We start from the raw sequence: 16,020 nt of genomic DNA on the forward strand, positions 1-16,020 counted from the left end.
AAGCGTAGGTGAAGATAAAATCCCACCAAAAGTTCTCAAGAGATGTAACTTTTCCAAGTGGCTCATACAGCAGTGGTAACCAATAGAAGTACAGTCAACACTTTATGTTTATTCACAATTCTGCATGTGAATTACATCAATAGATTTCTTCTCCTGTTCAACAATAATTGCGTGCAAAATCTGTTTAGTTCTCTGTTAATCACCCGATTTTATTGAAAATCAATAACAACGTCAGCAACTCTTGTTTTACTTCTATTGTTTACGACAATCAATTTCGATCAATTTGTATAAATCTGTCATATTTTGCATATTAATTAATTATCGATTTATCCTATCATTTTGCCCTTATTCCGTGTCTCGTTGGAATACAACTGCGAGTGCAAAATGAATGAGACACTCGTCTTCATTTAATAACATTTTGTCGATATTTTTCTTGAATTTTGGGGAAAAAACAAAGCAAGAAGGACATAAGGTAAGTGGACTTTATATTAAAAAGTACTACCTTTCTAAAACTATTAAGTAGTAATATTTTGCATGGGATGTAGTTAAATACCAAAGTATTCTAGCCACGTTGGCCATGTTGGCTATAATAGTTAATTGGTCTTACGCGTGAGGGAATTTAAAATAACAAATGGTGCATATTGTCGAATTCATAATTTTTCATGAACCCAGTATCACCGAAATGTTAAACCGTTTGACCAAAAACATTTAAAAAAATGTTGAATTCCACTAGTAAAGTATTAAAATAATTTTAGTAATTCATTGCTGTATTCATCAACAAGAAATGAACATCTCAATAAAACCGCGCTCGTGTTAAGGGATTGGATAACAACGTTTGTGTAAGCCTCTTCGCTTGTTTGTTTGCACAGTATTTTTGTGGCACATGAGAGCACATAAGACATATCGAATTGTATTCTAAATACGAGGAATGTCCTTCTGATATCTGTGACATTTTGAAATTGACAATATAATACACATTTTATGGCAAAATATTAAAAATTAATATTAAAAAAGACCTAAATTTTTAAGTCTTTTTGGAAAAAAATGTATATCTTTAATACGAAAAGTCCAAATTTTCAAATGATCGTCGGCTGTTCCTCCTAGCTACATATACTTTAAGTAAATGTTGTTAGATTTATAAATTTTACCTCGAGGACTGTTAAATGTCAAAAATATCAATTTTTAATCATTAGCCATAACATTTGTATTATATCGCGAATTTAAAAAAATCTAAATTATATGATATCAGTTGAGGACATTCCTCATATTTAGAATACAACTCGATGTACTCCTATGTGCCACGAAAATACTATGCAAACAAACAAGCGAAGAGGATTACGCAAACGTTGTTATCCGATCCTTTAACACGAGCGCGATTTTATTGAGATGTTCATTTCTTGTTGATGAATACAGCAATGAATTACTAAAATTATTTTAATACTTTACTAGTGGAATTCAACATTTTTTTAAATGTTTTTGGTCAAACGGTTTAACATTTCGGTGATACTGGGTTCATGACAAATTATGAATTCGACAATTATGCACCATTTGTCATTTTAAATTCTCCAACGCGTATTACCAATTAAGTATTATAGCCAACATGGCCAACGTTGCTAAAATACTTTGGTAATTAACTACATCGCATGCAAAATACTACTACTTTATAATTTTAAAAAGGTAGTACTTTTTTTCAATAATATAATATTATTTAATATCAGAAGGACATTCTTCGTATTCAAAAAGCAATTCGATATGTCTGATGTGCTCTCAGACCCCACAAAAATATGGTCAAAGGCATGTGACCGGCCCCTTAAGGGCATGTGACCGACCCCTTAAGGGCATATTATTTAAAGCTTTTGACAATTGTTACGTTAATATAGCGAATACACGCGAAACTGTTAATTCTTGGATATACGAATACAAAGGCCTTTTTTACTTTGTAAAATGGTTTCATAATTTTTGAATGTCGTTATTTTTCTTATTTGTTCATGGTGATGTTCTTTTTCCTATCACTTAATTTATAAAATAAACGTAGGTTATATACTTTGTACGAATCCACACTACTCTGTGCGAATCCACACGACTACCTGTAAAACAATCCCAGCAAACACAAAAATGTTTGTTAAACGTTTTAAGCATGATATATTTTGGGTTTTGGTTTAGATAAAAATGTTTTATTAACATTAGATGTCGGGTTATATATATAAGGTCATGGAAACGATTTGTATGAAAACACATTAAAACAATATTTTAAACATTATTAGTGTTTAAGTTAAACACTATTGGATTAACTCTAAACACTGACAATGTTTAAAACTTTAACATTGTGTTTAAGGAAGCGTTTATATCGGTAGTGTTTATAAACATTTATAACACTTTAGTGTGTTTAAGTATAAACTTTAGAGTGTGATTATTTGACCAGGGAAGTGTCAGGTGTTATTTTGTATGTGTAATATGTAGGAGTAAAGATTACTGAAAATACCCGTTTCTTTCTTTCGTTGGTTCTTTCTTTCTTTCTTTCTTTCTTTCTTTCTTTCATTCTTTCTTTCTTTCTTTCTTATTTTGAACTATTTTGCCACGTTACCAAGGTAACAAACCACCTGAGATATGGCAAACTATTCTTTGTTTAATGTTTTTGCAGGCGGAGCGATCTAAGACCCTTTTTTATAATCAAAATCGGAGAATTTTGCAATTTTTGTCCCCTGTTGAATACAAATTTTTACATTTGACCCTTTCCCCTATAACTCAAGAACTGTACATCGGAGATAGGTTAAACTATACCTTTTCTGAACCCTTATGACGAGATGAATACATTGGTATCGTACTGCTATTGACAAAGTTTGACCAACTCTGACCAACAGAGAAAATGAAAACCCCTGCATTAGCGGCCATTTTGGATTTATGCAAATTGGGAACTGTTTCACTACTTAGATTTTCGGGGACTTTCATGTTTTTGTGTGAACTTTTGGGAGATGACGCATGTGAAATGGATTCTGTTGCAATTAGTGGTGGGTGATTTCATAATTTGACTAGCCTATTGTCCTATAACGAACTTAACTGCTCAGTTTATGCCCTGCTTCTGCTAAGGCAGTTAAGCTTGTGCCCCATGTCATTACGCGACATGTTTTCAGACACCCGTGAAAACAATCAAAGGGGTACCTCCAAAATGGAGAATTCAATGGATATTCAATGATTTTCTTTATTTTTCACTCGACTAAGTAAAAAAAATTAAATGTCCAAAGCTAACGTTATATGATAGGGCGCCTCCGCCTAATGCAAATAATTTGGATAAAAACGACGTCACGAATGTGTAAATATCAGTCTCCTAATTTGCATATTCCTCCAGCCACCTCGTCAAAATCTAAGGGCCGCTATTGGTCTAGATATGTCTATGGCTTTATTTTGTCGCAAAGCCTGATCCAAACATGAGTACAAAGACAGGCGCGGTTCCCGAGGCGCGGTTCCAGGTTTTTGAAAAGGAGAGAGCTATCCCAAATTGGTCGAGGTGTATAGTTTTATTGAGGTCATTCTGTTGGTGTCGAGGGGGGAGGGGGTCCTTCTCAGATACATACATTTTTCTAGCCCTGAAACCAAAGTGAAAAACAAAGGAATGTTGACTACACTTTTAAAATATTTTTCTAATATTATTTTCAGCGTTTTTGATCTTTATGAAAACGTTTCAAAACATTTTGTGTTTGATGGGAGGTTCGGTGCATTTTGTGCGTTTGTCTTGTATCTCAACATAAAGAAAACAAAATAATTATTCGGAATGAAACTAATTGTACACAATTTCTCTACGTGAAGTATAACAATATTTCTTGTTGATATGAGTATCAAAATAACTACAAATGAGAGCTTGCGGTTTCCAAACGCCGTGATCGTACACCCATCGATCTATTCAAAATTTTGACTTCTCCGAGTACGTACAGATTGTCCATTGAAATACGTGTAAGATTTAACGTATAAAAGTAGATTGCGATTTGCCTTCTTGATACAAACGCACGGTATATACGCGCGGTCCACGTTCAAATTGACATTTTTACGGCGTCACGATGGGTCATGCAACGTGCCTAATTTTCACCACGAAAAAGTCTTATTTTGAAAGTAAAGTCGTGATATGTGGATGTAGTAGTTCTTTATCTATCAACATTATTATTTGTTTTTGGCAAACATATTATTTGGGAAGCACTGAAATACAATTAATTTTAAGCGGCATGTTAACCTTGGTTTTAAGTCAAAATTAAAAGCATGCTGTATAAAGTCTGCACAAAAAGTAACTCAGCTGTTATAAACACGCATATAGCTTCAGAACTAATAATTGTTTCCACAATATTTCTACATAAAAAGAAGGACGATTTATTTACGCGCATTTTGATACCCCATATGTGACCCCTCAGCACAACTGAGCCCGGATGTCGCCAATCATCATTTTTGAGATATTCAACCAAAATATTCTGCTTGAAATTAGCTTTAAAATGATGTATATCTTGTCTATAGTACTTGACATTTAAGTAGTGAAAAATCAATAAAACAGTCAATAAATCCTTTGTTTCCTATTGTTTATTGTTAAGTTCAATGGAGCATATCTCAATAGTGGCACTGGCGACATCTGGGCTCAGTTGTGCTGAGGGGTCACATATGTCAAATATCGCTCAATATTAACAACACAGTAGTGCTTTAAAGAAAAATACCCGAATTTAAAAGTTGCACATCATGCAGTTATTGTTAACTACATGTATGCACACAACACAGGGACACTCATAATAGGCAATTGAACCCTACTGGTAGCGCTGTATCGTAGCTATTGGGGATGAACTAGTTAGTATCATATATCAAAAAGTATAAAAGCTATGATTTTAGTACTTTCTCTCTGTTTCAATTACTTGAAATTACTTACCAAATATCTGAATCTTCAATCCGGTACAAGCTTTAATAACGGGGGAACATACATTTTTATTAAAAAGAAATCCTACCATCTATCCAAACTCGCCGTGTTATTCCAATGCACAATTTACTTCACCGGGCAGCCATTTTTGATCGTATTTTGAAGATTGGCGTCATAAAACCGTCATAGGTACAAATTTAGTACTTTCTGTCAATCAATTATGGCTTATTCTCTACATGTCAATCTTTAAATAATTGGCATAGTCCTTATAATAACGGTACTCCGCCTTGATGAGTAAATGACAGCAAACAGCTGCAAACCAGTGAAAAATATCCCAAAACTCGGTCAGTGGGGCTCTGTTCGTACATGTCAATAGAGTCATTATCGATTGGATTAGTCGTCCGTAGCGGACAATTCGGTCGCTCATTGGATCAATATTATCAGGTGGTAATAAATTTGCATTGGACAATAGATTACTATATAATGGTTTAGTACTGCATATATCGGTTTAATCTTCAACATGTTCAATAAGCGGGTTTATGGCTGGAAAGGTCACGGTGAATTCGCCGTGGACGTAAGTGCACTATGAGTTTTACGCAAGCATTGTGGCACGTAACACCCTCCATTTATCTTCGCGCTGACTTCAAATCAATACAAATAGCTGCAACTTTTAAATTCGGGTAATTTCTTTAAAACACTGCTGTGATGTTAATATTGAACGAAATTGGACAAACGGGGTATCAAAATGCGCGTAAATAAATCGTCCTTCTTTCTATGTTGAAATATTGTTGAAACAATTATTAGTTCTGAAGCTATAGGCGTATTTATAACAGCTGAGTTACTTTTTGTGCAGACTTTAGATATAAAACCCGATGACCACTAAATGTCAAGCATTTGTGACAAGATTTTGATTGTTAGTCTTTGTTCCAGCCACTTGTACTGTTTTCAGTAATTGAACTTTTTCACTTGGATCATGTAAGGTAGTGAACGTGAACTGATTTGATCATGCTAAAGGTATCGTCGACATAACGATGCCAAAATAAGTTCATATCTGATGAGGCTCACAGACTGCAGGTCATTACACACTTGTTCTAACAGTTGCATGTTGTCTTTTTCTCTTTCTCTTTTTAAACAAACCCTCTACTCTAAAAAATAACGTGTAACTTAGTGCATTGAAGTATTTAAAGATCAAATGATACAAGAGTTACGAAAAAAAGAAAGAAAAACAAACACAAAATCAACAACAAGAGCAGATTATTATTTGTTCGGTTTTAATCAACATTATGATTAGCATTTGTTTTCCTTTGTGTTTTTCAGGCCAGACACAAATAACCTGCACGGAGGCTTCGTGCTGCAGCTAATTATCATGCAGGGAAGTAAGAGCATGGCGCCCAAGGCGCTATTCTTGCTTCTCCTTGCAATCAATATTCTTCTGACAACTTCACAGCCAGGTCCGCCTGGTCAACACTACCCGCAACAAAAACAACAACAGCATGTGGGAGGACAAAATCGTGGATCATACAATTACGAATATTCTTACGGTGGGAAACAGGGAGCTGCCAGGGGTGGCATGAATGGAGGCCAAGGACAACCGCCTTCTGGTGGTATGCCACCAGAGTTGCGGAAACAGCATGAGCAGTTTATGAAAAATGCTCCTGAAGGCGGATCATACAATTATGAATATTCTTACGGATCTCAAGGTGGTGAGAAGCATCAATCAGGTCACCGGCCGGGGAGTGAAATGAGTGCTCAGCATCAAGTTCAGTCAGGTGTTAGTGGTATGCCACAGAATGCGGGACAAAATGGCGGATCATACAACTATGAATATTCTTACGGTGGAAAACAGGGAGCTGCCATGGGTGGCAAGAGAGGAGGCCAAGGACAACTGCCCCCTGGTGGTATGCCCACAGAATTAAGGGATCAGCATGAGCAGTTTATGAAAAACGCTCCTAAAGGCGGATCATACAATTATGAATATTCTTATGGAAGTAAAGGTGGTGATCAACATCAACCAGGTCTGCAGCCGGCAGGGTCTTACCAATATTCATATCAGTCCGGTACTAAAGGAGCTCATGCCCCACCATCAGGGGGAGCATATGCAGTACACGGCGCTTCAGCTGGACTGCCCGCATATGGACCTCAGCTAGCAGGGTCTTACCAATCTTTATTCGGTACTAAAGGAGCTCATGTACCGCCATCAGGGGGAGCATTTTCAGTACACGGCGCTTCAGCTGCACTGCCCGCATATGGACCTCATCCAGAAGTGTATTCTCATACTCAAGTCGTCCATGCTCCAGCTTATATGCCACCTCAACAACCGTACTACCAAGCCCGCGGAGCTGGTGCATATCATTCGGCGATTCCTAGTTTTGTTACTAGTACCATGTATGGTTCAGGCGGTGCTCAATCACCAGTCCCATACAGAGGACATCCAGTCCAATATGGTTATAATATTGTGCCTTACGTGTATGGTCAGCATGTTTATCACCCACCACCCCCAGTCATGTTAACGCAACATCAAGTGCACGCAGCACCACCCCTTACGGGTATTCCCGGGTATTTCGCAAAACATTCCGGACAATACAATAACCAACAGGCACCGCCCGCTATGGCTGTACCCGGGTATTTCTCCGCACAATACATACCTCAACCACCAACTCCCATGGGTGGAGCACCATATCCGGGACAATACGATAACAGACAACAGCCACCACCTCCTATGGGTGGACAAATGGGACATGGGCAACCAAGTTACCAACCAACCCCTCCTCGAGGTCGACCTCCATCACCATCAGGGCACTATGTGGCAAACCCACCTGCTGCAGAATATGCTCCACAAAAGGCTGAACGAATAGCAGGAAACAACTACTATGCTCCTGCACAACTAGCACCAGTAAATCCCTTGCTGCAATCACCAAGGAAGTGTAAGGAAAAGCACAAAGGAGCATTGGAGGCTCAACTACACCACAGAGGACCTGGTCATTTTCATAACTTCCAAGCAAAGCATAAACCAGAAGGTTTGGCTTCTACGCACTTCTACGACAAACATAGTAAGTAAATAATTCTTGAAGATTGATGATATTATTTAAACAACAGTTAAAGCCATATTATAACATTTGCTGAGGAAGACGCCCTCAATATTTTTGAAATTTCTGTTTTTTACATAATTATAATGTACTTTATTAAACTAACATACCCTTCAAAAATCAAGACTCTGGGTGCTGTAGTTATTAAGTCACAATCCGAGATTTTGAATGAAACGCGGGAACCGTCGTTTTATTATTACGATGGAAATATTAGTCGAACGCGTACTCGATGTTCATAACACAGTACGTACATGTACACCCCTACACACATAAAAGGATCGTGTCGTAGCACAACCGAATGGAGTGACACGCAATGACGACATCGGCGCTTGTAGTAAATTCCAATTTTCTTTGGTTTACCTCAGTTGTTCAGACGACATCTATGACAGTAAAAGCTAATATTTTATGGAAAAGAAATACAAATGTATTTTTTATGGAAATGTTATAACATGGCTTTAACTTTTCATTCATATCGGTCATCTGTTTAACAGAAATGCGTAAATTAGTCCAGTTATGTGTAAGTTAAAGATTTTCATTATCACGATTATATGTACACCACCTGTATCTTTTGACGCTCCAAAATCATTCTTCTTTCTTCTTCAGTAGGACGATAAAATGCTGCTAGTTCCAGTCGCTTACACCGATTTTGACCATTATTATGTTTTGATTAGTCCAAGTGTGTGAAACTATTGGATCCAAAACATAATAATGATAAAATTGGTTGCTTTACGCCCAATATTTTATTGGTCTCTCTGTGAGTTTGTAATGAAAACGAAATGTAAAACTCATAGCTCGACCAATGAATATGGGCTCAATCAATCCAATTTTATATCAAACTTGGCCACAAGAAGCACTGACCCAAGCTTAATGTACGTTACATACAGATAAGGGCCAAAGGTCATAAGGGTTATTTTGTTAAAATCTTTAGAAATGCTAAACATGTTCATTTTGATCAGTGATAAAACAATTTAAATCCCGGGATTCAAATAAGGATAGGATTGCATAATCTAGGGTGTTTCGTTACCTAGGTAGCAGAGCAATATAGGTAGGTCAGGTACCATTGAGGCCTCATTGACCTTGACCTATTTTGATGCATTACGTAGGTATAACAAAACATCATAGATTGTGCAATCCTATCCTTATTTGAATTATTTTATCAAAACGAACATTTTCACACCAGATTCTGGCTGTGTACAAAAAGTAAAATTGATTTCGGTTAAAAATTCCACGAACCGAATTTTCTCCTAAACATAGGGTTCACAAGTTATAAGTTGAAATGTTAGTGGAAAAAGGTATGTGTAGCCTCATTTATTTTACACACGTGGACCAAATTATAGCGTCACACGTCATTGCGTTCAGTCACAATTGTTCATTATGTAAAAAAAAGACAATTTTTAACGTTGTTAAAAGTGGCATCTGATCCATAGGAGTCAACTCTCAAACAAAACAGTGGGTCGGGCTTATTCATGGTTTGTTATAGTCCGACGAGTAGGACCTTTTTTTCTAAGTTACCAGACTATACTCATTTCACACTATGATCACTATCTCACATGGTGCACCGTGCAAGAAAGACGAATCGCGAAAGTCCAGTGACCGCGCCTTGAGCGATCAGAGTTAGAGTATAGTTGGTAACTAAGAAAAAAAACAGGTCCTACTCGTCGGACTAGTTTGTTAAGGAAAATTTAGCTGCTATGGACTGAGGTGCACCTTTTAAAACGGTTTCTTTTTTTACACAATTAACCATTGTGACTGAACGCAATGACGTGTGACGCTATAAATTGGTCCACATGTGTAAAACAAATAAGGCTACACCTGACATTTTACATTTTGGTAAAATATTTTACGATTTATTTAAAATAGTATTAGGGGCAACTTGTGGACCCTATATAGGCCTAAAAGGAAATGACTATTTCAACCTAACTAACAAGTAAAAAAATTAGTATCTCATGGGATAAGGGGCGCACCATTAGATTTCCAGGGGGGCATGGGAGTTTTTTGAAGAAAAAAAACTTCGCCCACTAGCGAGACGAAAAAAAAAACTTCGCCCACTAGTGAGACGAAAAAAAAAATTTTTTTGCCTGACCCAAACTCCTATGCCCCCCCTGAGAATCTAATGGTGCGTCCCTAAATTGACAAGAGCGAAATGAAAATCATGGATTTTACTGTAGAAACCAATGGTGGGTCTCACCAACCCTATGCATCATTTTGATAGCTGTGGCTGGTCCTACCTCCGGGTGCTGGGGTAAAATGTTATCACTAAAACGAGCGCAAAGGAGGAATCTACGATTAGCTTATGTCGTTTGAGCGTAAATACACGCGTTTTTTTATGACGGATACACAATCTTAGGGGGTTGGTACCCCTTCTTCGTAGTTCTATGGTTAATGTAGAAACAAAGCTCATGTTTAAAGTACTGACATGGCGCATAGCCTTAGTGGTGCAATTGCTTCAGAATCTAGAAATCACAGCAAGTTTCTTATGGAGTACTCTAAAGGTGAATCTCACACTTCTAGTCGTTAATCAGATTGAAATAAACTCCATGCAAGTAATAACTTATGAGCTGTTAAGGGGGAGAGGCCGGGCGCGGGGCCGGGGCCGAGAGGATCAAAAAGATTTTGGACCTTATATGAGGGGAACTCAACGTTATAGGACTAGGTCCATAGGAGGGGGTCAAAAATTGTCTGGTTTGCAAAGAATGAGTTCAAAAACGTTTTGATACGTGTGAAATTATACTTTGATCAGCTCGTAATCGGAGGGCCGTATAACATCACGGATTAATATCAAAATTTTTATTTTGAGAATTGTCTTGTGACATCTCGCCAGAAGCATCACAAAATATTAATTGAAGTCCTGTACTTTGTCTACTTTCTTTAACACACTAAATATAGGTGAACTAATGGCACTCTTAACGTGGGTTTACTTTTCGGCGTAGTGGTAAAAGCCTGACATTTCCCGCTAATCAAAGTATAAAGGGACATTTTCCATCCCAGCATAGGCTAGCCTAGCTTGCTGCTTGTGCATCTTTTGCATAGGTCTGAACCATGTATTTGCTATAGGGTGGGCACTTCAATATGAAATGGATATACAGATAGGTGTACTAGGCCTGACACAGCAAGGGGCATTCGGTGAGAGCAAAATGTAAAAAGTATGGGGTCATTGGGTGAGAACATTACCTTTTTTTTTAAATGGAACCTTTGGGTGAGAGTCGAAACAGTGCAACAGAAACCTCGAACATGGACTATTATGGCTTCAAATTTATTTGTTTCTTCAAAATAAGTAACAAAATCAGTGATAAATGAAAGTTGCTGTTCAAATTGAAAAATAAGTGTCTTTGGGTGTCGGACATAATATGGAAACGGGGTGTTCGGGTGACAGGGGGTGTGTTTGTAAACAAGCAGATGATGATTTAAGGAAGCCCCATCATGCACTGTAAAAGTGTTATCACGCGAGTTTCAACTGCCACTTAACTTCTTAAATCCCATTGAAGTCTGTGCAAAAGATGTTGTTTTAGAATTGCCCGTGTGTCATTATTACCGTACTGACGCGAGTATAGTCCCACCTTCGAGTATAGTCCCACCCCCAAAGTTTCGAAAAATTTCAGAAATTTAAATTTTTATTTTTTTTTAAGTTATTTATTTTTTCGGCTTTGGAGTGTCCCAGGACCTAGACCTAAATGCTAGGATCATTCCTGGTTGACCTAAAAAAAAAAATAAAAATAAAAAAATTCAAGATGTTTTGTATTTTTAATATGAAAATTGATACTTTGTATTCATGTCATACTCTATTAATGATTTCAAAATGCATTCAAATTCAATGCATTTTGAAATCATTAATAGACTATGACATGAATACAAATTATCAATTTTCATATTAAAATACAAAACATCTTGAATTTTTTTTTTTTTTTTTTAGGTCAACCATGAATGATCCTAGCATTTAGGTCTAGGTCCAGGGACACTACAAAACCGAAAAATAAATAACCTCTGGTAAACAAGTAGGCCCTATGGGTTCTTTGGGTGACAGCGACGCTGAAAAAGGGGGTCTAACCTTGGTAATCAAACAAACAAACATAACCCAAAATTCACTACCCATACCTTAACCTATTAGAGACCATTCACAAACACTTGTTACTTGTAATAGGGGGGCTGATGCAAAAAGGGGGCCCTGAGAATTGTTGACCCTCCTAAGGGGGGCCCTGAAAAAAACGACCACAAATTTTCCTGGGAAAATTGAGTTAAGGCCCCCCTGCTTTTCTATGGGGTTGACCCATAATTTTCATGTCAAAAAGGGGAGGCCCTGAAAGAATACCAGTACTACGCCCCCATGCCGACTCTCTACAGTGTTAACTTTCAACCAATCAGTGATTGTATTTTGTAATCGGCAGCTTCGGATATATTTGCCGACGGGTAAGCCGACGGGCTCCATATAACTACAAAGCACAGATTTTTAATTTTGCGTCGAACTTCAATTTGCGTCTGAAGAAATCTGGAACTTTACAGCAGCGAGCAAATTTAGGGGAAAAGTAAAGCAGCAGAATTTTTAGAGTTGAATAAGAATAGTAACATTAGTAACTCATTCTAAGCAAGTAGGCCTACTTCCGTACCTAATTGAACCGTCACCTTGCACCGGTACTTTGCATTGGTAATGTCGTGGTTGTCGAATTCGACAATGTTCGACGTTCATGATGAATTAAATTATAATGATACAGGGCCAGAGCCAAAATTCCCGTTTGTGGCAGGACGGAATTTCTGGACATTATCCTCTGAATAAACGGGTACCCGCATCGCATTTTGATAGGCCTTTTAAATTGTAGCTCTGTGAATGTTTATTTTATGAATTCATCATGTTCTTAATATAAACAAGTAAGTTACAGACTACATTCACACGCAAGAAAAATAGTCCAAAGAATCAACATGTTGCCACGGTAACACAAATTCATCGATGTGGCGGGACGGAATGATAAACTTCATGTATTTGTGAACACAGTACATTTTTATCAAAAGTACTGGGATAAAACATTTGTTTCTAACATTGGTATTAACTTCAACTATCCTTCTTTTGTTATGGAAGGAATTATAAAATTCACCCCCTCTTTGAGTTATGTAAGCTATCCACCAGTGGAGCTTCTGCGACCCCTACGCAGAACTTCCGATAGTGGATTATCTGCGCATCGGTGGACGCAAGGAATCCACAGTCGGCTTTTCGGCGCACGTGCACTGAAAAATCCCCTCCGTATATAGTTCCGGTGGAGTAATTCTGCGCACAGTCGCAGGGAATCCACGGACGGATTTTCGGCGCACATGCTCAGAAACTCCCCTCCGTATATAGTTCAGGTGGAGTAATTCTGCGCATGGTCGCAGGGAATCCACGGACGGACTTTCGGCGCATGTGCGCAGAAACTCCCTTCTGTATATAGCTGCGGTGGAGTAATTCTGCGCACGGTCGCAGGGAATCCACGGACGGACTTTCGGCGCACGTTTTAATCATCTCATGAATTGTTAAATGGTAGAAAGTATGAAATATTATTTATATATAACTCCGTGGAGTAATTCTGCGATGGTCGCAGGGAATCCACGGACGGATTTTTGGCAAGATTTTTAATCATCTCATGAATTGTTATGATTTAATATTATTAAATGGTATAAAGTAAAATATTATTTTAGGGCCTATATGTTTAGAGTCAGTTCTGCGCATCAAGTTTCATGTTTAAAAAAACATGTTTAAAAAATAACTTAGAAAGTAAGAAATATTATATATATTTTTAGAGTCAGAACGGTATACGGAGGGGAGTTTCTGCGCACGTGCGCCGAAAGTCGGACTGTGGATTCCCTGCGACCGTGCGCAGAAAAACTCCACGGTTCTGACTCTAAAAATATATAATATTTCTTACTTTCTAAGTTATTTTTTTAAACATATAGGCCTCTAAACATATAGGCCCTAAAATAATATTTCTTACTTTTAATATTAAATCATAACAATTCATGAGATGATTAAAAACGTGCGACCGTGCGCAGAATTACTCCACCGGAGCTATATACGGAGGGGAGTTTCTGCGCACGCAGCGCCGAAAAGTCGTGGATTCCCTGCGACCGCGCGCAGAATTACTCCACCTGAACTATATACGGAGGGGAGTTTCTGAGCACGTGCGCCGAAAATCCGTCCGTGGATTCCCTGCGACCATGCGCAGAATTACTCCACCGGAACTATATACGGAGGGGATTTTCAGTGCACGTGCGCCGAAAATCCGTCCGTGGATTCCCTGCGACCGTCCGCAGAATTACTCCACCGAACTATATACGGAGGGGATTTTCAGTGCACGCGCGCCAAAAATCCGACTGTGGATTCCTTGCGTCCACCAGTGCGCAGATAATCCACTATCGGAAGTTCTGCGTAGGGGTCGCAGAAGCTCCACTGGTGGATCATGTACATACGTGTATGCCTCTTTATAGTACGCTCAGTAATTTTTAAAAATCATGTCATTGTGGCGGGACGGAATGTGGCGGGACGGAATTTTGTGCACCATGTCAAAATCAAGAAAAAAAGCAATTGATTCACTTTAAAACTGACAAAATTGTCTTTTCTTTCTCTTCCAATGAAAAATTATTGCAAAATATAAACTGAGAAAGAAAGTTTTCATCCCTTCCTGAACTTAAAAAAATCATCTCAAAATGTGGCAGGGCCATGTTTTACACCACAGACCCTGAAAATAGCCTTATTGCTGGTATCCTACCACAAAAGGCCTGAAAAGGAAGAAGTTAAAATGGCTCTGAGTCTAGCAAAGTTGATGAATTCAATTTTTGTGTACTCAGGAATGTTTATTACCATAATAGTTGATATTTTGGAAAGTTTTGACTAAAAATTTTTTTTTTTTTTTCTCTTCCGGAACATAAAAAAATCACCTCAAAATGTGGCGGGACGGAATTTTACACATATTTTAATTTATTTCTTTATTTTTGCAAAGTCCACTGACATTTTGTTTTAGTGCTGAAATTGTCTATACAGAAGACCTTTTTAATACCATAAACAAAAAAATCCCATTTTTTTCAAATATGTAGTAAAATCAAATTTAACAATTCCGTCCCGCCACACCGAGAGGGCGCTACATGTGTATTTAATTACTTGCAGTCCGAAATTGACGGGCAAATATTACTCTTTTTTTTGCCGATTCATAATCTTTGGTTAGTAGTCTATTAAACCAGAGGAGAAATTCACTCCTGTGACAATTTCTAAATTTTAGGTTGAGTGATGACCATTTTTGGCTCTGGCCCTACAGTACACCTTAGCTCGAGGTACTCTAGCTAAAATACAGGTTTACATTTACTATCTTACATTATCTTGCTGTATTTCAGCTAGAGCACCATATGTAGCGCTTCGGGTTTTTTTTGTTGAGAACAATTACAATACTAATACCGTAATACGTAAGACGAAGAAGAAACCCGCCCCCGAAGCCCGCCCAACTCATTATTTCATCGCACTTATTGCAATTTGCCTCCGCACATTACGTAATCAACACAAAGCTTTCGTGAGGACTAGCGAGTGGATAAAAAATTGACAACGGAGGATACGAACGACACGCCGATTTTAAGTTGTCAATCATGAATTGCCGCAAGGTTTTAGTATTTTACTGCATGGCATAATTTGTCATAATGAAAAAATTATGCCGTATTTTTCCAAAGATCATCTCATATGAAGTAAGCTGAATGCGATCTGTACTTTTGTAACATTCCGATCGCTTTTGATCACCTATTATCGGCGGATTTGCTTGAAAACATGTGAGTTCATGTTGTGTAAACATAATTAGCATAGACACAAATGAAATTACGATGCAATACAATGCAATTTGAATGCGCAGCAGATCTATAGAAATAATGTGGCCTGGTTTTATGTAGAATTAGACCATGTGATATAATTATGCAGAGCGCCAGAGGATGATTTAAGCACTTCCCAGAAGTCTTGCGGTTAGCACAGCTGTGTGAGTGAACATGACACCACTGCCCGTCCACTGCATACACACGTGCATGGTTAAATTTGAATTTGGACAGATATATTTA

At 37.9% G+C, this 16,020-nt stretch overlaps 1 protein-coding gene across 1 annotated transcript in view; it reads left to right on the forward strand.

Annotated features, from left to right (window-relative positions):
• The first annotated feature begins 364 nt into the window (after window positions 1-364).
• The window catches only part of LOC140140468 (uncharacterized), a 41,176-nt gene continuing 25,520 nt past the window's right edge, over window positions 365-16,020 (forward strand). The window contains exons 1-2 of the mRNA XM_072162228.1: window positions 365-472; window positions 6,203-7,935. Of these exons, the coding sequence (XP_072018329.1) occupies window positions 6,252-7,935 (1,684 nt within the window). The 5' untranslated portion in view covers window positions 365-472; window positions 6,203-6,251. The remainder of the gene's footprint in view (window positions 473-6,202; window positions 7,936-16,020) is intronic.

Source organism: Amphiura filiformis, chromosome 19 (assembly GCF_039555335.1).
Source record: "Amphiura filiformis chromosome 19, Afil_fr2py, whole genome shotgun sequence".
In the NCBI taxonomy this organism is placed as follows: Eukaryota; Metazoa; Echinodermata; class Ophiuroidea; order Amphilepidida; family Amphiuridae; genus Amphiura; species Amphiura filiformis.